The sequence below is a fragment of the Phyllopteryx taeniolatus genome, chromosome 15 (assembly GCF_024500385.1).
Source record: "Phyllopteryx taeniolatus isolate TA_2022b chromosome 15, UOR_Ptae_1.2, whole genome shotgun sequence".
NCBI classification, from domain to species: domain Eukaryota; kingdom Metazoa; phylum Chordata; class Actinopteri; order Syngnathiformes; family Syngnathidae; genus Phyllopteryx; species Phyllopteryx taeniolatus.
In genome coordinates this window covers 1,150,197-1,171,460 of record NC_084516.1, presented here as the reverse complement: position 1 = coordinate 1,171,460, position 21,264 = coordinate 1,150,197, and the positions used below count along the sequence as shown (strand labels likewise).

General features: G+C 47.0%; 5 protein-coding genes across 8 annotated transcripts in view; 3 read left to right on the top strand and 2 right to left on the bottom strand.

Annotated features, from left to right (window-relative positions):
- The window catches only part of ash2l (ash2 like, histone lysine methyltransferase complex subunit), an 18,320-nt gene extending 17,136 nt beyond the window's left edge, over window positions 1-1,184 (bottom strand). The window contains exon 1 of one of the 3 annotated variants that reach the window (XM_061747717.1): window positions 931-1,184. The gene's annotated coding sequence lies outside the window, so the exon portion shown is untranslated. The remainder of the gene's footprint in view (window positions 1-930) is intronic. The other 2 variants (XM_061747719.1, XM_061747718.1) reach the window with 2 other exon arrangements.
- Window positions 1-1,308, top strand: part of pnx (posterior neuron-specific homeobox) — a 3,501-nt gene extending 2,193 nt beyond the window's left edge. Inside the window, exon 3 of the mRNA XM_061747727.1 lies at window positions 1,173-1,308. The gene's annotated coding sequence lies outside the window, so the exon portion shown is untranslated. The remainder of the gene's footprint in view (window positions 1-1,172) is intronic.
- Window positions 1,244-11,084, top strand: aebp1a (AE binding protein 1a). The gene is given in 21 exon segments (XM_061747716.1): window positions 1,244-1,638; window positions 3,344-3,568; window positions 3,666-3,740; window positions 3,974-4,024; window positions 4,101-4,160; window positions 4,249-4,317; window positions 4,512-4,589; window positions 4,665-4,774; window positions 5,884-6,023; window positions 6,192-6,276; window positions 6,351-6,495; window positions 6,642-6,721; window positions 7,446-7,569; window positions 7,651-7,847; window positions 7,932-8,105; window positions 8,318-8,443; window positions 8,705-8,951; window positions 9,055-9,194; window positions 9,291-9,390; window positions 9,970-10,323; window positions 10,326-11,084. Coding segments are annotated over 21 exon segments (3,027 nt in total). The 5' UTR covers window positions 1,244-1,388; the 3' UTR covers window positions 10,523-11,084.
- Window positions 11,081-16,689, bottom strand: ddx56 (DEAD (Asp-Glu-Ala-Asp) box helicase 56). The gene is made up of 14 exons (XM_061747723.1): window positions 16,550-16,689; window positions 15,971-16,132; window positions 15,742-15,896; window positions 15,017-15,187; window positions 14,236-14,326; window positions 13,677-13,918; window positions 13,192-13,320; window positions 12,996-13,109; window positions 12,838-12,932; window positions 12,704-12,777; window positions 11,761-11,850; window positions 11,568-11,673; window positions 11,392-11,498; window positions 11,081-11,290 (listed from the first exon to the last, which is right to left on the bottom strand). The coding sequence occupies exons 1-14, from the start codon at window positions 16,604-16,606 to the stop codon at window positions 11,219-11,221; spliced, it is 1,665 nt and encodes a 554-aa protein (XP_061603707.1). The 5' UTR covers window positions 16,607-16,689; the 3' UTR covers window positions 11,081-11,218.
- Window positions 16,656-21,264, top strand: zcchc9 (zinc finger, CCHC domain containing 9). 2 transcript variants are annotated; one of them, XM_061747725.1, is made up of 6 exons: window positions 16,656-16,813; window positions 17,336-17,727; window positions 19,027-19,177; window positions 19,248-19,340; window positions 20,394-20,462; window positions 21,076-21,264. In XM_061747725.1, exons 1-6 carry the CDS (start codon window positions 16,693-16,695, stop codon window positions 21,186-21,188), a joined length of 939 nt encoding a protein of 312 aa, XP_061603709.1. In that variant the 5' UTR covers window positions 16,656-16,692; the 3' UTR covers window positions 21,189-21,264. The 2 variants fall into 2 exon arrangements, with proteins under 2 accessions (XP_061603709.1, XP_061603710.1); XM_061747726.1 differs by having other exon boundaries at window positions 16,678-16,813; window positions 17,375-17,727.

Here is a 21,264-nt window from a genome sequence, read left to right as displayed (position 1 = left end):
GTGTGTTTTCCTCTGGCGTGATAAGAAAAGTCAGGAATGAGAAACAGATGAAGGCCAACGTAAACAAAGGTGCTGATTGGTCGCGAGGGAAGATGAGAAGAGTGTGAAAGAAAAGGAAAAGAAAGGCAAAAGATTGAAGGGAGAAAACAAATGAAGCGTAACAAGTCGGCAGAGAAGTCCAAAGGTTGCGATTAGACTTGAGCGACGTTTTGCTTGCAATTTGTGCAAGGAAAAGATTCAAAGGAGTTTGTTTTTTTGTTTACAAAAAAGGTAACAAACTGAGCCGTTTAAAACCTTAACCCTTGATTAAAACCCCCATTTGAAATCGCAACTCAAGATGGAGGTCCGTCGTCGATTCAGCACAGTCGTTGGGATTGTTTTTATATATTTCTTTTAAAAAAGAAACGCCTGATTAAAAACAACTTATAGGTAGTTAAAAACAAGCTTTCCGTTGACGGGAGCCGCCATATTTACGCCGTGCGAAGACGATGACGTCGCCGAAGACTGAGCATGGCGAAAATGGCCTTCTGATTGGTTGGCAAAAGGAAAAGTGCACCCCCGTTGAAACCCAATGAAATTCCATTCGGATTCGGCCTTCGGTCGATTCCGATTGATGTTCTTATATGGACCGCACTTTAAAAAAAAAAAATAATTTCTATATCAACATTGCATGGTGCAATGCATGCTGGGAACCATGCAGCTTCACAACTCGGCTGCTTTTGGCGCCTCCGCCAATTGATTGTGTTATCACCTCAAATGCTCTATGACAATCTTTTATTGTGAAATAACAGTAAACTGGTGATTTCACAATAAAACGCTTGATAGCGTACCTTACTGACTTTGTCCGAGTTTGCATGAAGTCCTGCTTGAGGCAAATTTCAAAACGATATAGTGCAGTATGTTACTGTATTTTTGTGTTGTTGTTGTCACCTGGGGAAAGTTCAGACTGTGTCCCAAGTCAGGATAAATGAAGGTTTTCTCGAAAAGCTGTTTTTGCTCTTCGCCGTAACAAAACACCCCCAAAAACAAATCTGTTGAGTTGCTCTTTCAAAGATGACTCAGCATCTTTTTTTTTTTTTTTTGCTCTTGATTTCTTCTTCTGGCCTGGTTGATTTCCTCCCCGGCTGGAATGTCTCATGTGTCTCACCAAGCTCCTCCCTTGGCTGGGACAGGGAAAAAAGGCTGAGGGGCCTCGAAGAAGACGAGGAGGAGGAGGAGGCGGGGCTGACAGACTGGAAAACAATCAGCGGTCGTCAGCGTCTTCTTCACGCCGCCCCTCCAGCAGGGAAGACGACGCTTGTTCCCCTCTTGCCGGGCCGCACATCTGCCCCTCACGTGCTCCTCGCTCTGCGCGCCCACTGAGCTGCTGTCTTCTTCTCCTTGTAGCCATGAGGAGGTTCCTGGCCACGGCGGCGGCGTGCCTGCTCTTGATGCTGTTTGGCGTCTCGCTGTGCGCCGGCGAGGCGGACGGCGGGGGGGCTCGGGCGAGGGAGGTCCGGCGGGCGGCGGAGAGACGGGGGCCGGCGGGGGTCGACCGGGAGGACCGGGAGGACCGGGCGACCGTGTCGGACGAGCCCGCGGCGGAGGTGGAGAAAATCAAACCCAAGAAGAAGAAAACGCCGCAGGAGGTGGAGGCAGGTGAGGCGAAATTGGAGGTGTCAAAGTCAAGGCCGGGGGGCCCTATTTGGCCCACCAAGTCATTTTATGTAGCCCGCTAAAGCAAATCAGTGATGGACGGAGACCGGGAGTAGGCAGTACTAAGTCAATGATTCCGAACGGCGTACAACTGGGTGTCAAGTTCAACCAGAAAGTGCAAAGTTGAGTGTGTGCTAAATGGTTTCGTATGTGACCTGAATGAGCTCAACGGTTTCCAGTAGGAAGCCTTCGAATCTGTTGAGTGTCAAATCTCTCTCAGTTTGTGAATGTTGTGGAGAATCTTTCAAATGGTACCTAAGATGTCGTGAATGAGCTAAATATTTGGAAGTTGGGATGGCTTGACTGAGTCAAGAAATGTGGAAGGAGGTCAATAGGTCAATTATTTCTGCATTTGGGAATTGATTGTGAACAATTTCAAAGGGTCAGGAAATGTGGGAGGAATTGGTACAACTCGTCATGATTTTGCAAGGGAATCGAATTCGGGGGATGTCGCAAAATGATTTCGTCCACATGTCCTGAATGAGGCGAACATTTTGATTCAATTAGCTGAGAAATGTGGAAGCCACTCAGTATTCACGCAACTAGAATGAATTCCAAAAGAAAATCTCGCTCAAAATCGAAGCCTGTCGCTAACGGGGAGTACAAAATGTCGCCGTCCAGTCGTACGTTGGCGCTGCGCCCGTGTCACTTCCTGCGCCAGTCAAAGTACTGCGGTTGAGAGGCTTGACTGGGGATCGAGAAACCGTGGTAGCCGCGGCAACCGTGGTAATGTTGAGTGATAAAATGTGGAGGAGCTTTACGAGAAGTTCGCTGGTCTGCGGGAAGACCAAAATGTGGATTTTTTCACAAGCCGGCGGACGAGATTCTTGTGGCGCTTTGCTCGACGGGATGAAACTTTCTACTTTCCGACCCTAACACCGACTTCGAACACCCTACTTACAAGCCTGACCCCAAAACCTCATTAGAAACCCTAACTCAGGATTGACACCCTAGTTTGAAACCTTAACCCTGGTTTAAGACCCTCATCTAGGCTTCAAAGCCTAATTTCAAACACTCACCTTTGTTTAAAACCCTAACCCTAATTTTGATAGCCCAATTTGAAACCCTGACCTCGGCTGCGACACTAATTTGAAACCTTAACCGTGACTACAAGCGCTAATTTGAATTCCTAACCCTACTTTGAAAGTCTAACCCAAGTATGAAATCCTAATTTGAAACCTTAACCCAGAATACGCACCCGAATTCGAAACCCGAAACCTTAACCCTGGTTTAAAACTGTTACCCCAATTTGAAACCCGAACTTGAAATTCTAAACTTGGCTTCGAACCCTCAATTGCAACCCTAACTTGAAACCCAACCCTAGTTTGAAACCCTAACCCAAAAATGCAAACTCATACTTTGTTTTTTTCTGACAACAAAATGACGCTAATATGAAAAAACAAACAAACAAAACAGAATAAATACCTTAATCATGAAACACGCGTCTAAAGCGCAATCATTTCAGCGTGGAGTCGGGTTCTTAATTTCTCTGTTTATGCAATGATGCTGAGTCGTGTTATTTCTATGAAGTGTTGTGTTCTCAAGCGTCTCATCGAGTTTCTGAGTTTGACCTCAGCCACTCGGCCGCCGTCAGCCACATTTAAAAAAGCGCGCCTGACTTGACGGCGCGTGTTGTGGTTCCGTCAAGCCAAGGCCAGAAAGGCGGCGGAGAAGGAGGCCAAGGCCAAGAAGCAGAGGACGCCCAAGCCCACCAAGAAGCCCAAAAGTCCCAAACCCACCAAGAAACCCAAACAGCCCAAAGCCACCAAGAAGCCCAAAGCGCCCAAAAAACCCAAAGCCACCACGACCGCGACCGCTACTACCACGGCGACGCCACACGCCAAACCACTGACGCGACCCAGCACAGACGCAAGTACGGTTGGTTTTTCTTTCCACATTAAAACGGGAGCTGAATGTTCTAGAATCAGTGGTGGAAAGTAACATTTACTTCATTCTTGTCATCTTCATAGCAACCAGACTGGTGCCCACTGCGCAGCCCAAGTGGGAGGAGCCAGAAGAACCAGACTTGGTCAGGAGGGTCCCAGGTTAGCGGCTCACTAAGACATTCGAACTCTGGAAAACAAACATTGGCTGGAAATGTGGTGAAGTTCGGACGGTTCTCTGTGTTGTTTGTGCTGCCCCCGTGTGGCCAAAACAGGAAATACAGTTTCATCAACAGATTATTTGGCCCAGTAAAGACGTTTAATGTTTGTTTAGAAATAAATATGCAAGATGGGTGTTGTTTGTGAGGTGGATATCCTTTGTTTCCGAATTTTAGGTGAAGACAAAAAGCAGCCGACCACTCCGGAGGTCATCGTGTACATTCCAGGTATTGCCGACATCCGGCGCTCACGCGACCTCTCGTCGTCGGGATTCTTGCGGAGAAATGTTTGCTTGTGTTGCAGAGGAGACCACTGACGTCCCCTTCGTGGTCCCCTGGTACGAAGAGTACGACTACGACGACCGTACGTCCGCCGCCGGGACCGATGTGTCAGCCGGCGTTTAGGCAGAAGTCGTTATCATCATCGCTTTGTGTTTTTTTTGTCTTGACAGTTGCCAAGAAGAAGCAAGAGGAAGAGGAGGAGCAAGCGCGCAAGGAAAAGGCAGAAAAGGCGGAAAAAGGTCAGGAATCCTCGAGCTCAACAGAACCAGTCCGTATGTGACGAACGATTGGGAAACACTTCGAGAAGACGGAAAACATTCTGTATCTTCAAATGACTCTCGCAGAGTGAATGCAGTTTGGGCGTGCGTACGCATGGAAGTAGTTTGCGCAAACGGTCATGTTGAGAAGTCTTTGTTTTGCCGTTGCGCTGAAGCCGAGCGTCAAAGGAAGAAATGGGAGGAGGAGGAAGAGGAGAGACTCAAAAACATCTTACAGCCACCAGAACCCAAAAGTAAAACCTCACCAAGACATAAAGATTATCGACATGCGTGCAGGTGTCTCAAGCGTGTCTTTTTGCCACGTCCAGAATGTCCTCCTCTGGGTTTGGAGTCTCACCGCGTGGAAGACGACCAGCTGCTGGCCTCCTCGCAGTCCCAACACGGATTCGTGGCTCAGAGGGGAAGACTTAACATGCAGGTAGCACACTGGACCGCTCTTTTAGACCACACCGGAACACCACGCCGCGGTGGACCTCCAAACCATACTGGACTAGACCACCAGAACACCAGTCCTACAATGAATGCACTGAACTGGACTGGACCTCCAGACCATACTAGACTGGACAATCAGATTACACCAGATCTTCAGACCACACTGACCTAATTGGACTTCACACTGGGCTATCAGACCATAACCCAGTGAAATAACTGGAAGACCAGTCCCCACTTAACAACTAGACTACAATGGCCTGAATTGGACTGCCACACCAGAGTACACTAAACTGGACTGGACCTCCAGACCATACTATACTGGATCATCAGATTAGACCAGACAGACAGCACAGGACCTTACCGGACAATGAGACAACAGTGGACTACCAGAACCCAACGGAATGACCGGAACACCAGACTACAGTCAACTTAACTGTACCACCAGACCATACTGAACTGGACAGGACCTCCAGGCCATACTACACTGGGCCACCAAATGGTAAATGGACTGCACTTATATAGCGCTCTATCTACACCATCACAGTGCCCAAGGCGTCTTGTCCAATGATACGTCAACATGCAGACAGTCGGAGCCGGTATTCGAACCGGCGACCCTTCGGTCACTGGACGACCCAACTCTACCGACTGAGCCACAGCTGCACAGACTACACGAGACAAAACACTTTCTGGACTTCGCTGGACTATCACACCACACTGAACTATCAATCCAAAGGTATGACTGGAAGACCAATCCACACTTGACAACTGGACTACAATGAACTGAACTGAACTTGACCTCCAGACTGTACTAGACTGGATCACCAGATTGCACTGAACGTTTAGATCACAATGGACTTCACTAGACCATCAGACCACACTGGGTACCAGAACCAATTAAAATAAGTGGAACACCAGTCCACACTTCACCACCAGACTACAATGGACTGAACTGTACTGCACTACCAGACCACATTGAACTGGATTGGACCTCCAGACCATACTAGACCGAACCACCAGATTATGCTAGACCTTACTGGACTTCCAGACTCCACACTTGAGAGTACCAGACTGGAGTAACGCTTGTTCTGCATCCAGGGTTCCGGCAACGACGAAGATCTTTTTGGGGGCGCGTGGTGCGCAGAGCCCGAGGAGACCAACAGCTGGTTTGAGGTGGACGCTAGACGGGAGGTGGAGTTCTCGGGGGTTATCACACAAGGAAGGAACTCAGAACTGATGTGAGTCTCTCAAACACTTTTAGAGCCTCAACATGGAAAATAACTTTGAAATAAAAATGTGTCCACGTACAGTAAACCCCTGTTTGCAGGGGGACTACATTCCAGAGCCAATATTCAATATTTACGTTTTCAACACTAAAAAGCTGTGATATTTGTGTCTTCTTGCAGTGAGGACTTTGTGTCGTCCTACTTTGTGGCCTTCAGCAACGACAGTCGCGATTGGACAATTCTTCACGACGGCTATGCCGAGTGGGTGAGTAGCAGGACCGCCACCGCAAATTTTACACCAGAAAAGGGACAACAGAAACGAACGTTATTCCCTTCCAGTTGTTCTACGGGAACGTGGATAGAGACACACCGGTTCTGAACCAGTTTTCTTGGCCGGTGGTAGCGCGCTACATCCGAATCCTTCCGCAGAGCTGGAACGGAAGCTTGTGTCTCCGGGCCGAGATTCTGGCCTGTCAACTTCCCAGTCAGTATGACAAGAATATTCCACACACGTCATACAGCAGCTTTGAGCCTTACTTCCGAACAGACGATACTGATCCAAAACCATTGTCCTCGAATTTAAGGATGTCAGATGTTTGAAGCTGCAGTCCCACTATTTTGATTTTACAGGTAGCCACCACAGCGAGAACGAAGTGAGGTCTTCCGACGAGCTTGACTTCCGACATCACAACTACAAGGATATGAGACAGGTGGCTTACGCGATATGTTGTAGCTTAACAAAAATATCTCCAGTCTTAGAAACCTGGTCATCGTGCCGATTGCTTTTGAACAACACTACTCATTCAAGGATGTTGGACTTTCAAGTGAAATTTCAGGAACACCTTTTCAGCTGAAAATCTGCAACCTTTGAATGTACAGCGGAACCTCGATGGAGCAGACTAATAGGGGCGAGGGGTCATCCGATATAGCCGATTGTCCGTTGCATTGGAGCCCCTTTTTCGAGGCCATATGCACCCATATTACTGTACAGTACAAAATTGTTTTGTATTTTGATTCTGTGGCCTGAAATGCCAAACGACAAAATACACAACAGGTGTTCGATCCATGAAAATTGACAGGCATGGCGCCCTCTCTCTGATGCAACCTGCTGATGACGCTAAGATCAGTGGCCACTTCCTGTTTGAACCGTTCGGCGTTGTCTTAATCCAATGATGTCAAAATGTGAACGGCATGATGCGGTGGACTGTTTAAATACCAATTCGGATTGAACCAGGCTATTTATTGGTCCATTCATGGATCCCTCGCTTCCTTGTTAGAGAACAGCAAGTACAGTACTTGTCAAATGAGGTTCACCTGGAAAGGTTAAAGTACCTTTTAAGTTCACCATGAAATTGCACCCCAAAGACCACTATGATCAAACTTTTGATGAGTAGTGTACTGTGCAATATGTCTTCATTTTTATATCTGCTCCAGATGATGAAGGTGATAAACGAGGAGTGTCCCAACATCACCCGAATTTACAACATCGGTAAGAGCTCTCAAGGCCTGAAGATGTACGCCATGGAGATCTCCGACAACCCGGGGGAGCACGAGCTGGGTAACAGAACCCTTGTTTATCAATCTTTGATAGTACATGTTAACAAAATTAATTAATTGAGGGTTTTTTTTTTTTGTCCAGGCGAGCCAGAATTCCGATACACGGCGGGTCTCCACGGTAACGAGGTGCTGGGCCGGGAGCTCCTGCTTCTATTGATGCAGTTCCTGTGCAAGGAGTACAAAGACAAAAACCCTCGAGTGCGCCGCCTGGTGGACGGAGTGAGGATCCACATGGTGCCGTCCCTCAACCCCGACGCGTACGAGCTGGCCTTTGAGGCGGTACGATGACCAAGACAAGCAACCCGGCTTCAGTTTTGGCGACACATTAGAGACTTCATTGTCAGTTGTCATTCTGTCCTTCAGGGATCAGAGATGGGCAACTGGGTTCTGGGCCACTGGACTGAGGAGGGTTACGACATTTTCCAGAACTTCCCGGATCTCAACAGCATTTTGTGGGGGGCGGAAGACCGCGGCTGGGTCCCACGCTTTGTACCCAACCATCATATTCCCATGCCAGAGAACTTCCTCAACGGATCCGTGAGTTGGATGGGCTTCCGGTTGCATTTGGTCGCTGGGCCTTCACTGGGGACTTACCCGACATAGTCCACCTCCTACAATCACCACTACCATGTCATAATTATAGAAATCAGTTCACAATCCATCAATGTTCATCTAATAACATGAGAAAAACATCAGACATTGAAACGAAAGAAAAACGAGAACGTCAGCTCGTCCTTTCTCGCCTTCAGATGGCTGTGGAAACCAAAGCCATCATTTCCTGGATGGAGCGCACCCCCTTCGTGCTGGGGGCGAACCTGCAAGGCGGCGAGAAACTGGTCACGTACCCTTTTGACATGCAGCGGCCGCAGATTTTGGTAACCTTACCTGCTTACCTTTTGAAAATCTGCTTTTTCAAGATTGCGTGCCAGTTGTTTTAGCGTAGCATAAGTAATGACTTGACTCGACTCGACTCGCTCGAACAAATTCACTTGACTCTTTGCCACAGTAACTTGGGACCAGTGTAAAACCTGAAGCTTAAGACTTATGACTGGCACAGGCTGTATGCGACCTAGCACCTCTGCGGAAAGAGAGCAATAACATGACCTCAGTTTCCTGACGACTTTGTGTCGGCCAAGCTGAGCGACAGCCGCCGCCGGAAGGGCAACGGTGAGATGAGCGAGGACACGTGGGCCGGCATTCAGCGTCAGAACGAGGGCGCCCTGCGGGAAACGCCTGACGAGGTCATGTTCCGCTGGCTGGCCATGTCGTACGCCCACAGTCACCTGACCATGACCGAGGTCCAGCGCGGATCCTGCCACGGTGACGACGTCACCGGGGGCCAGGGCATCGCCAACGGCGCCAGCTGGAAGCCCACAGTGGGCAGTAAGTGTACATTAGGCTGGCTACATTCTCAGTCATGGCAATCTACAAATGTTACTTTCTGGCTCTTGAACACATTCCACCTTTAATTCCAAATTTCCAAAAGGCATGAATGACTTCAGCTACCTGCACACCAACTGCTTGGAGATCTCCATCTTCCTGGGCTGCGACAAGTTCCCGCACGAGAGCGAACTTCTTCTGGAGTGGGAGAACAACCGTGAGGCTCTGCTGTCCTTCATCGAGCAGGTGAGAACCACGGCGACACCTCGAGCTGAATAAAACTTGGGAAACACCTGCTCTCCAGAGTCTCATTCCAGTGTTGCCTTGTCTCTTGTGTTCCAGGTGCATCGTGGGATCAAAGGCGTGGTCAAAGACGTGGAGGGAAACGCACTAGCCAACGCCACCATATCAGTGGAGGGGATACGCCATGACATCATCACCGGTATGGTGATGATGTCATGGCGTATCCCCTCATCATCACTGTGAAAATGCAGCGTTTGTTAGCTAAAGTTAAGAAAACATACACATGCAGCCAAGACTCTCCGTAACTTCCACTAACAGCCCAGGCTAAACTTAGCACCTCCCTTACACACAAAGATCTTAGTCTCTCAGTCAAGATATATCACTTCAACATACTTCCTTGACACCAATACTACTATCTTATTAGCCATTGCGTTGGCGTTGTAGAAACAGCCCAAAAATATAGATAGGGGAGTTTTTCAGAACAGGGACCTGCCGCAAATAGTGCAGGAGTGAGTAATTTACACCCCCGCTGAAAGGGTTTCCAATAGTCTCAGTCGGGATGTGTCGCTTCAACACAGTTCCTTGGCACCAAGACAGGGGTTTTGGCACCATCTTGTGGGATTTTAGGGTGTTTCATAGCGCAAAAAAAACAAAACACCGAACACAGCATAGCAAATGTTGTGAATTTGAAAGTAGCGAACTGCGAAAAGGCGGAGTTCACTGTATTCTCATGTTTGAATGGGAAGGAACTTGACGTCGTCATCGTTTCTTGCGACAGCCTCGGGTGGCGACTACTGGCGGCTTCTGAATCCCGGCGAGTACCACGTGACGGCCAAGGCGGACGGTTACACGTCGGAGACCCGCCTGTGCATGGTGGGCTACGAGTCTGGCGCCACATCCTGCAGCTTCACCTTGGCCAAGTCCAACTGGGACCGCATCAAGCAGATCCTGGCGCTTAACGGCAACCGCCCCATCCGCGTAGTCACCAAGGCCGGCGAGGCCAGGCCCACGCCGCCTGGCGCCACGGTGGCCAGCACGGCCTCCCCGGAGGAGCAGCACGCCGCCGCCCAGCGAGCAGAACGACTACGCCGGCTGCGGATCCTGCGACTGCGCCGGCTGCGTCTGCAGAAGCAACGACCACCACCGCCGCAACAACTGTGACGACGACCATCATCACCAGCACCAGCACGACACGGAAACCCCAGACCACCACTTCCTGGTACGACTCCTGGTTCCCTGTGGACAACTTGTCCACCGAGAACCCCTTTGACAGCATCATCTTTGACTCTGTGCCCACTGAGGACTACCCATTTCACTTCACCATCGACTGACACCAGCAGGAACATCCTGAGAAACCACCAAACATGCCCCCTTAAACACCACCCTGGCATGTGGGCAAGGAGAGCCATGGTTTATTGAACGGTACAAACACAAAAGTACAAAATGAGAACACTCACAGGCAGACACGCAGAACAACACTACGTCAACTCCAGTTTACTTCATTACATTCAATTTTATTATGTTTTTATAGAATACAGTGCTATTTTCTTTATTAAAAACACATAACAAAGACAACTTTGGTGGTTTTTGGAGTGGAATATTGGGACTTCAATTCATTTCAATGTGGAAAATTGCTTGGATATGCAAGTAAGCCAAATTAGGACCCTGGTCACAGAGCACATTCAACTCCCAAGTCGAGGTATCACTGTGGTCACGTGTCCAAGACTTGAACACGAGTTATTTTATATCTGAGAGCAAAATAAGTCCATTCTATCAGTTCTTCTCCACTCCTACCAAGAGTACAGACAGAAGCCCAAACAAAGGTTGGGAAGGCCACGTTGCATATTGTGCTGAATGTAAATGGCTTCAATAAAAACATTACGAGCAAATTCATTTTGGGATACATAGATATTTTATTATGAATGGAAATATACAAAAGAAATTATGCAACGTTTGAATGTTTTTCTGCCTTTTTTGAGGAAGTGGAAGCCAACATAAGTCATTTTTTAATCACTTTATATCTAAATTCATTTTGAATGGCTTGGCTTTTTGTTCGTTGTCTTTTTTGTGTAGCGGAAACTCCTCAGAGGGTTCTTTCCCTGAAAAAACAACAACGTTTACTTTTGGCTTCAAAAACTAACTAACAGCAAATACTATTGTAATCCCACATACTGCATGCTGTAAAAGGGGCGTGTCTAACCTTGAAGCTGCTTTTGGCGACTCCGTGTGGTTTGGGCTTTTGGGTTGGCCTCTTCCTCCTCCTGTGATTGGACAGAGGGTTGACGACACCTCTCAGAGCATCAGGAACTGCATGGGGTCACAATGTGAACTTGTAGCCATTGAGCATAAGACGAAGCTGCTGCTGACATGACTCACTGAGGTATTCAGGGACGTTCTTCAGGTGAGGTTTGATGACGGCAGGGTGAAGGTCTTGGTCGTGCCTGAGCAGCTGCAGGTCTCTCGGGTTGTCTTCAAAATATGTCTGATTGACAAGCAGAACTGGCCCACTTTAATAATAACAATAAGAGGAAAAAAAAGCCATCTTTTGATTTGAGCAGCCGTGGCTCACCTTCAGCTTCTCAGAGTTAAGCAGTTCCTGCTTGATCTCCTTCAATCTGGCTTCTCTCACCGCCTGCTTGGTGACCGATCGCATCGCATCCTTTTTTTGAGAAATAATTCCAAATGAACATCGCATTAACGACACGGAACAGACGGACAATCTGCTCTCCAATCTGAACGCAAAGTGACAAAAGAAATAAATCACATTTTAAAGAAGTTTTCTTAATGATTGTTGGATTGTTTTGGTTTGACTTGATTTGTGGGGTTCTCGCGCTGCTATTCAGAGTACCACAAAATTTTATTTTTGTGCACTAACACTTGCAAAAGATGAAGCATCCATCCCTAGTGTCACTAACGCATGGGGTTCCTCAGGGATCTATACTCAGCCCCTCATATTTCTGTTTTTTTGTGAGTTTTCTTTTGCAGTCATCATAGCAAAAGGAAACATTGATCAATGACTCAAGGGGTTCCCCAGGGTTCTGTTCACAGTTCTTAAGATTTCTTTTTTGTGCCTTTTTTGCAGTAGTCATAGCAGAAAAAAAGAATGTCCAAAGTGTCAATGGCTTGTTGGGCACCTCAATGATCTATTCTCAGTCCTTCGTATTTCTATTTTGTCATTTGTCTGTTTTTTCTTCCTTTTTGCAGCAAAATGAATGACCAATCCGTGCTGTCAATGACTTGTGGAGTCCTTCTGGTTTCTATTCTCCGTGCCTCATATTTCTGTTTTATTGGCTGAACCATTGATCCAGTGTCATGTCTTGTGGGCTTCTCTAGGGCTCGATTTTCAATTCCTCATATTTCTATTTTGTAGCTTTTTAATGCTAAAAAATAAAAATCTAGCAAGAAGCAGAATCCATACACAGTGTCAAAGTCTTGTGGGTTTCCTCAAAGTTCTTTTCACATCCCCCATATTTGTGGTTGTGGCATGACTTGCAAAACTCGACTAGACTCACCCTGCATCTGTACCTGAAGCCCTCAATGGCCTCCATCTTAAACTGGTACGGTTTCAGGGAAGATTCGGCTTTATCTGGGAAAAACAAAGAGATTGTTACACAAACCAATGTGGAAACGTGCACCCTCCATTTACCTCCAGTCAGCGCCTCCTCAACCTCCGAGAGAAAAGCTGTTTCCGTGTGAGCGACGAAGGACAAGGCCGTGCCCGGGTTGTCAGCTCTTGCTGTCCTGAATGAAAGACCAACCATCAAATTGTCATCCTTTGGACTTCTGGTGATAACGTTTGTTTACCTTCCCACTCGATGGATGTACGACTCCACGGTGCCGGGGAAATCAAAGTTAATGACGTTGTCGACATTTTGGAAGTCCACGCCTCTGGAGACGCTGTATTCCTTCTCTTTAGACCTAGCACCACAGCACACGTCACACTTGATGCATTCAGCTGCCATTCAAAGAGAAAGACTTCCCTGTTTGAATGAGGACTCACTTTCGCGCTTTGTTCTTCTTGCCTTTTCCCGCAGGCTGCGATGTGGCGGCGGGGTCGGCCAAACGGTGCTCGTCCGTGGCGATGATGTAGTCGTAGAAACCCTGATTGAACTGCGTGATGATGTGACACCTGACGCAGGAACGACATTTTACATGAATTGAGACGGGTGTCATCCAAAATCCAATTTGGACAAATATCTGAGGATTTTGTCTTTGAACAACCCCTGAAAATGAGCCTAAGATGGCTGCTTGCATGCAAAATGGCAGGCAGACAGTCATTTCAGGCATGGCTACTTGAGACTCTTTTGTGAGTCTACTCATGATAGACATGACTACAGAATTTCATGACACAAAGTGAAACCGGCTTTAGGAGCTGAATTTTCCAAAAATGTTTCGTTTTATGGAGAGTCAGCACAATTCACCGCCACGCTTCACGCACACGCTATGACGAAAGCCGGAGAAGACTGCGGATGTCCGGAGTCTGACCTGGACTGGACGGGCAGCTCCGAGTTGAGCACGCATGCGGGAATGCTGAACTGCTCCAGGAAGAGCTTGAGGCGGTAGCATCGGTCCAGGGCTCCCACGAAGATGAGCGTCTTGCCCTGCACCAGCCGCAGCTTGAGCAGCGTGTAGATCACCAGGAACTTGTCCTCCTCCTCGCACTGGATGCTGAACTGCTCCAGCTGGCTGCTGTCTGGCAGCTGGGAGCCTTGCAGCTTCAGAGTCACCTGCGGGAGGGGGGGGGGCCGCATATGCCATCACAACCAAATACAGTGACCTCGATTTTGCCCGCGCTTTGAAACATTCGTGTTTCCGAATCCAAATTTAGAGGTGCGCAACTTCAGCGTTGTACCGCCTTGTGCCACAGCACTGAGGGGCTACTTGGAGAAAATGCAGCTTAAGCGCAAGAGACAGAGAAGGTCCCCTACTAAGCTCATGTAATAATTGTTGTTCCCACAGTGTGAATTTTCAGTCATCCCGAGCGGACGTGGACCGTAACCCCGTTCCCTGGACATCAATGTGGAAGGTGTGCGAAGGACTTTACGGGATTGTGCAGCAGAAGTTCCTTTAAGGCCTGAACATCCTCACTGAGGGTGGCTGACATGAGGAAGGACTGGTAGATCTTTGGCAGGTGGCTGCGGGGAAGTTGAACACAATATTTCTTTACTAATTAGCACAAGCAAAAATAAAGCGGAACCTTGACAAATACCAAAGCGAGACAAGCGAGGGCTGAGCGATATTGAAAACATTTAATTCACAAAAATCCGATTGCCGATTTAAATCGATTTTCCTGTTTGTTTATAGAAAAAGAAAATGACATTATTCAAAACAAGTTTTTCGACTTCTGAGCTTTGCTTTATTTCTCCCAACAACAAACAAGCTTTGAAACTGTTTTGCCAGCATTAACTTACATCAACTTCCACAAAACTAATAGAAATATTTTTTTCTTTCCAGGTAACATAATAAGTGGAAAAATGTCTCTTCAATCATTTTAATTAGGGCTGCAATTAGAATCGACTATTCTACTAATACTCAGATTAATTGGATAAAATTTGTTTTTACATGATTAAACAACAAAACGTGCATATGAGGTGCAGGTATTACTGTTGTGAATGAAAGTTGACTGTCGGAACCTCACGTGACCTGCTGGCTTTTGAGAAAAAATAAAATAGGCGCTGGAGGTGTCGGCAAAGTACCTCAAACTACGCAAAATGTTTTCAAAGAATTGACATGCCGACTAAAGTCAAATTAAATGAATGGGTTAAATGGCTTATTGGCCCGGGCCCTGAGTGAAACCACAACAAACGCGTAGCGTCTCTCCTCACCACAGCAGGTTCTTCAGGTCGTCCTCAAAGCCGAAGGAGAAGAGCAGGTCGGCCTCGTCCACCACCAGCATCTCCAGCGACGTGTGCAGCAGCAGGTTGTGCGCGTTGAGGTGGGCCAGCACGCGGGACGGCGTGCCCACCACCACGTCGGGCTTCTCCATCAGGATGGGCCTGCGCGCCACAAGCAGGAGATCACGTCAACGCATGGAACCTTCCGTCCCTCAAACTATTCCACTAGCGTTTTATTTATGCAGGTAAGGCAACTGAGAACAGTTTCTTATTTGCAGATTTTGTGGGCACATTTGTTTTTTACAATTTGATTTGATGGCCTTTGTAGCGCATGTGGTGGTGCTCCTACTCGGTTTGTGCTGTGAACACTGATATGCAAGTGCAATATCCACACTTTGTGAGCTTATTGGAGTTCATACCCACTTACATGTATTTGTGTGCATTTCTTTTTAAAAACGTACTTTGAGAACAAAACCTGCTTGAAAACAAAACCTCACATAATGTCCTTGTGAAAATGTTGCGCACACTATTTCCATATTGCGCAACTGTTTTTATCATATCTCATGAATCATATCATCATTATTCTGGTACGTTATATATAAACCTCAATATTGTCATCAATTGGCTGGTAGATGAAATCAGAGTACTAGTGGCGCCTAAAGAGGCGTGCGAGTCCGCTCGCTTGTCCAGTGAACAATTTAACAAGACTAAGTGACCTCTGCGCAGACACGTCGGCTTTGCCGGCGATATCGGCCACGCGGACGTCCCTGGAGCAGTACGCCGTCAGCTGCCTCATCATAGCCTGGACTTGCTGGCCCAGTTCCCTGGAGGGCACCAGGATCAGAGCCCGCACGTCCTGCTCGCGAACGCTCTGAAGACCACAAACAACGAGACGGTCACAGCTGTCGCTTTTGGTTCCGGGGGCTGGATGTTGGCGCGCATCACCTGCTTGGAGGCCAGGACGCGCTGGATGACAGGCACGGCGTAAGCAGCCGTCTTCCCAGAACCGGTCCGGGCCCGTGCCAGCAGGTCTTTGCCTTCCAGAGCCAGAGGGATGGCCTTCTCCTGGATCAAGGTGGGCTGGGACCAACCCAGATCTGCCACTGCCTAAACAGACCATCAATTGCATGAACTCGGGATAGGCCGACAATTAACACTGCAGTTATATTGAAACAAATATTTACGGTACTGTAGAAAACTTTCGGGAGCTAATCATTTGTTGACGTTTTTCTCCTACGTCATTGAACTGTTGTTGGTGTTGTAACTTCGTTTCCTCTACGGGACAACAGATTTACGACAAGGTTTTGCACTAACATTAATATGCACTGTCCACTTCAAATACATAAACTTTAAAGGGGCCCAAAGTAAACAGTAGCTCATTTTACTGTTATTTTCGGGCCATGTTGACGAATGACGACGAGACACAAGCTAGTTAGTGAGGTCCATATATGTCACTTTTCCTGCGCTTTAACGTTTTCAATTGAGTATGTTTCGCATTTAAATCACCGACAAGTACTTCATTACCTTTAAAAGGCGGTCGTCAAGGCCCATTTCGTGGAACTGAAGCTTCTCGGTGGCCATTGTTCCAGCTTCTCAGCACACACGTGCGTCGCACGGTGTTACGTCATTAGTGCGTCGCACAGTCAGTGCATCATGTGCCTCCCATCATGCCCTTCGAAACCGAGGGTGGCGATAGAGCGCCATTTTCTCTTGTTTTCCAAACAAGGAAGAAGATTACTAAACCAACTTCCGGGAAAACAGCGACACATGGCGCTTTAACTTTTAAAGGTAATCTTGTGTTTTTATGTTTAATCGAAGGGTTAAACCTTTCAAAATCGGCGTTTAACCTTAGATATTTAGACGTAGTTGACTGCGGGGATCTGTTCCGTTTATGAATATACGACAACATGCGAGCTAACCGCGCTAATATGCTAATGTAGAAATGGTAGCTAGGACATTTCTTACTTTTTTACTTATCTATTCAGTTAAGGTAACTGACAACAGATTGCCATTTGCAATGCCGACCTGGCTGCAGACAGCAAAGCGGAACAAAGCAAAATAAAAGCCAATACAAATAGATACAATAAATACAAAAGATACATACATATACAACGAACTGTGTTATCGCTGTAAAAGTGGTTAGTTAAACTAAAGTGCACATTATACCGACAAATTATTCATAGATTTGAGTAGAAATGTAAAGCACACATCTTCTACATTTACAAAACCACTACTGACATTATTGAATTGTTTTGAATTTTTATTCAACAATGCTTTTCTATACCTGCCCTAACATTGACTGCCGATCAGTCCATTTTCTCGGTCTATATGTGCTCCTGTGGCTCGCAGCCATGACGAGGTGGGCGCGGGCCAACAACGTCCACAAGCACAAGGCGGCCGAGGCCACGCCCTGGAGTCAGCTGAGGGCGAGCGGGGCCCCCAAAGGCGGTGGAGAACCTCAGAGGAACCACGCCAGAGGAACCCAGCCGAGCGGCTCCGCGGTGAAGAAGGCCAACAGGAAGAAGAAGGACTACACGGACCAAGACGTCAACGGCTTCCTGGAGTTTCTGCAGCAGAACGGACAAACGACGACGGCGGATGGGCAGGAGGAGCTGAGGCAGGAGGTGGAGGGGGCCTTGAGGAAGGACCAGAGGAGAGAAAACAGGAGGCTCAAGAGGCAGACGGACAAGAAGAGCAAAATGGTGAGAATCTGCTTAATTCAAGTCCAGCTCGTCTGTTCTCTTTTCGCCACTCTCACTGGAGGTTTTCTGTCCATCTAAACATAAAACAAACCTAACTTTGCCTCATACAAAATGATGTTAGCTTAATGCTAACACACAATGCAAAATGCCAAAGATGGCCTAGCGGAACTAGCATCGATGTTGCTGTGTTATAACCCTCTAAGCAATGGATATTTGAACGCTAACGGTGAAGCAATACATGTTGACATGTTTCGTCACAGTTCTCACAATGCTTCTGTCATCAACTGCTGTTGTTACCCTTGGGCGACCTGTTCGATGTCTGTTGCTCAGTACGCCAGTAATTTCTTTCTTTTTCACGACATTCCAAATTGTTGTATTGGCTACGCCCAATGTTTGTGCGATAGCTCTGATCGATTTTCCCTCTTGGCTCAGCTTCAAAATGGATTGCTTTTCTCCCATTGACAGCTCTCTGGGCTTCATGTTTGCTTAGCAGCAAATGCAGTTTTCACAGGTGAACCCCAAAGCCAAGCACTATCTAATGTTTAAGCAATCAATCGAAAAGGCAACATCTGAGCAAGTAGAAACACCCATCAGTCACGTGTTCCAATACCTTTGCTCACTTGAAAAGTGGGTGGCTTCAAACAAAAGTTAGATTTAAATAACATGAAATAAAAGCTGGAATTCTGAACTTTTGCCTCAAGTTTATCTTTTGATCTGAAAGCCAAATGTCTTCTGTATACAACAAAAACCAAAAAATTGACCTCGCCGTTCCAATCGTTTTGGAGGGGACTGGAGCTGCGGGCTGCTGGGCTAGCTCGCTACGCCAGCTTCCCCATAGCCAAAGTCAGCAGCAGTCCCAATGGCTTTGACAGCTCAGGTTTCTTTGTAAATGTTATCCAAAATGAATAAGTCCTCCAGTGAATATGATCCAGAGTCACCGTTCATTCCTTTGCTTTGATACCGGCCACTTTTGGGGATCTAACACGGCCGATCGCCAGTGGCCGCGATGGCTGTTTAGCTATATTGTGACTATTTAGCCACTTGTTGCTCTGCTAAACTCATGACTAGGTTGCGGGCAAGTGCTCAAATCAACAACCGGCTTCTCTGTCCCTGCATGAAAATTGTTTTTCTAGACGTGAAATACATGTATTTATTTAGTTATTTATTTTTGTGCGCATGTGAAAAAAATAAATAAATAAATAAATAAATCTGAGATTTTATTTAGTTGGTTGTACCGCGCAGGCCTAATTTGTAATTTGTTTATAAAGTTGTCTGAATTGTCGCTGCGCTTGCCGGCAGCTGTGCTTCAACTGCAGGAAGCCCGGCCACGGCCTGGCCGACTGTCCCGACGCCGAGCGGGACCGCGAGATGGGCCGCGGCATCTGCTACCGGTGCGGATCCACCGAGCATGAGATCCAGCGCTGCCGGGCCAAAGTGGACCCCGCCGTCGGTCAGGACCCGCTCTCCCCCTCCTGCTCATTTTGTGAACAACAACTCTTGAACGGGACTTTGTTTTCCAGGAGACTTCCCGTACGCCAAGTGCTTCATCTGCAGTCAGACGGGACATTTGTCGCGCTCCTGCCCGGACAACCCCAAAGGCCTCTACGCTCAAGGTACTTTGTTCTCCCCGCTGTACAGCAACCCTTCGCTATACCGTCAAGTGAGCTATATGACTTTGCAGAAACACAAACCTTACTGAGTAATTTCAACTCGCACATTTGTTAAGTCACCAAGTTGCTTAGTAACGCAGTGGACATGACCGGAATGCCACTGGTTAACACAGAAGCCGCAGTGAGGATTTCATGGAATAAATTCACAAATAGCTCAACGTACAGTGCAGCTAATGCACACGCTCGTAACAATATGGAACAAATGCCGGCAAAGAGCAACGTATAGCTTGATTTTCTCCAAGCTGTAGTTAAGAAGAGCCCCTCAAAGAATTCTGGGAAGCAGCAACAAGCTTTGTGCTGCCTACAAAGCCGAGACCGTCACTGGGATGCACAGTGCCTGATGGTTTAGCCGTCTTTAGCACGTCCGCATGGGTTCACGTTCAAGCAGAGCTCACCTGTCTTTTAAGCACATGCCTATGTGCAGCAGAAGATGAGGCAGGGAAGGCCCCCAACTAAGCTTTAGTAATAGTTCCAACGTCGCAGAGAGAACACATAAATGTGAGTATTGTTGTACGTGTGTGTTAAGGTAGCACTCGTCTGAACGTTTAGAATTACCGGAACATTGATGCTAATTTCCGTTAGCCCGTCTCTGGCCAATTGCACTATATGTTACAATTAAGCTAACTGTCTTGGTCAGACGAAATTGCATGGTTTTGTTGAACATTTAGTTTTTTAAATATACGTTTAGTTGTCTTTTATTTTTTGTGTCAGTTTTTCAGTAAACGTCAACTGGGAGTACCAAATGACATAGGAGTTGGAACAGGCACCAAGGAATACTTTAAAATGTGTGTTTCGATAGGTTTAGTTGTGTTTAAAGCATGTAGGAGGGGTAATACAACCCAAAAAGTTTATTATATGGTCTCGCTAAATGGCCAATTATCTGGAACATATCCCCCGTGGGGCGTGGTAAACGGGGTCTTGCGGTACACGACGAGCCACGTCCCCTCATCTGATGTCGACATGGACTCCATTTTGACTCACTCGTTTGGTTCCCAGGAGGAAGCTGTCGTGTTTGCGGATCAGTGGAACATTTCCAGAAGGACTGTCCCGAACATCAAGCCTCAAGTGAGTCAAAAACTGCACTCAGACTAAGTGGTGACTCTACTGCCACCTAGTGGACGTTCACACCTATTGCTGTTTGTTATACAGGCTAGGCCACAAGTTTCCATTCAAGGAAAAAAAAAGGGGGGGGGGGTGAAAAATGAAGAACAAGTAATGTAAGCAAAGGGAACGAGAGAAATAAAAAGAAAAAAGAGGAAAAAGAAAACAAGGAGAAAAATGAGAGAAAATACAAAAAGGAGCAAAGAAAAAGAGAGTAAAGGGGAAAAAGAGGGATTCCCCCAAATAAAAACGCCCAGGTGAGAAAAATAAGAAAACAAATGTGAAAGGGGAAAAAAGATTTAAGGGAAAAGAAAGGAACAATGTAAAGAATAAAATTGAAAAAGAGGAGAAAGGGCAGGAATGAGAGAAAAGGGGGAAAATCAAACAAACAGAAAAGATGGAAAAATAGAGAAAATGTGGAAAAGAAAAGACAATCGGGAAAATATGGAAAAAAACAAATAGGATGCAAGTGTAGAAGTTGTTGTTGTTGTTTTGACATCCGCAGTTGACAGTTGAGTACAAGAATGTTTTCCAAAGCTGTGGATGTTGACGTGTTTGTTTTTTGTTCCCCCTGCAGGTCAGAGCGTGACGTTGGGCTGGCTGTCCAACAACATGAGCGCCGACCACGAGGACGTCCACGTTCCCGTCACCAAAAGCAAGCCCGAGCGCGGCAAAGTGGTCGTCTTCTGATCACGCGGAATCTCGTTTCTTTGCACAATCATTGTTTTGTCTTGAATGATGTGAAATAAACCAACTCTTGATTTTC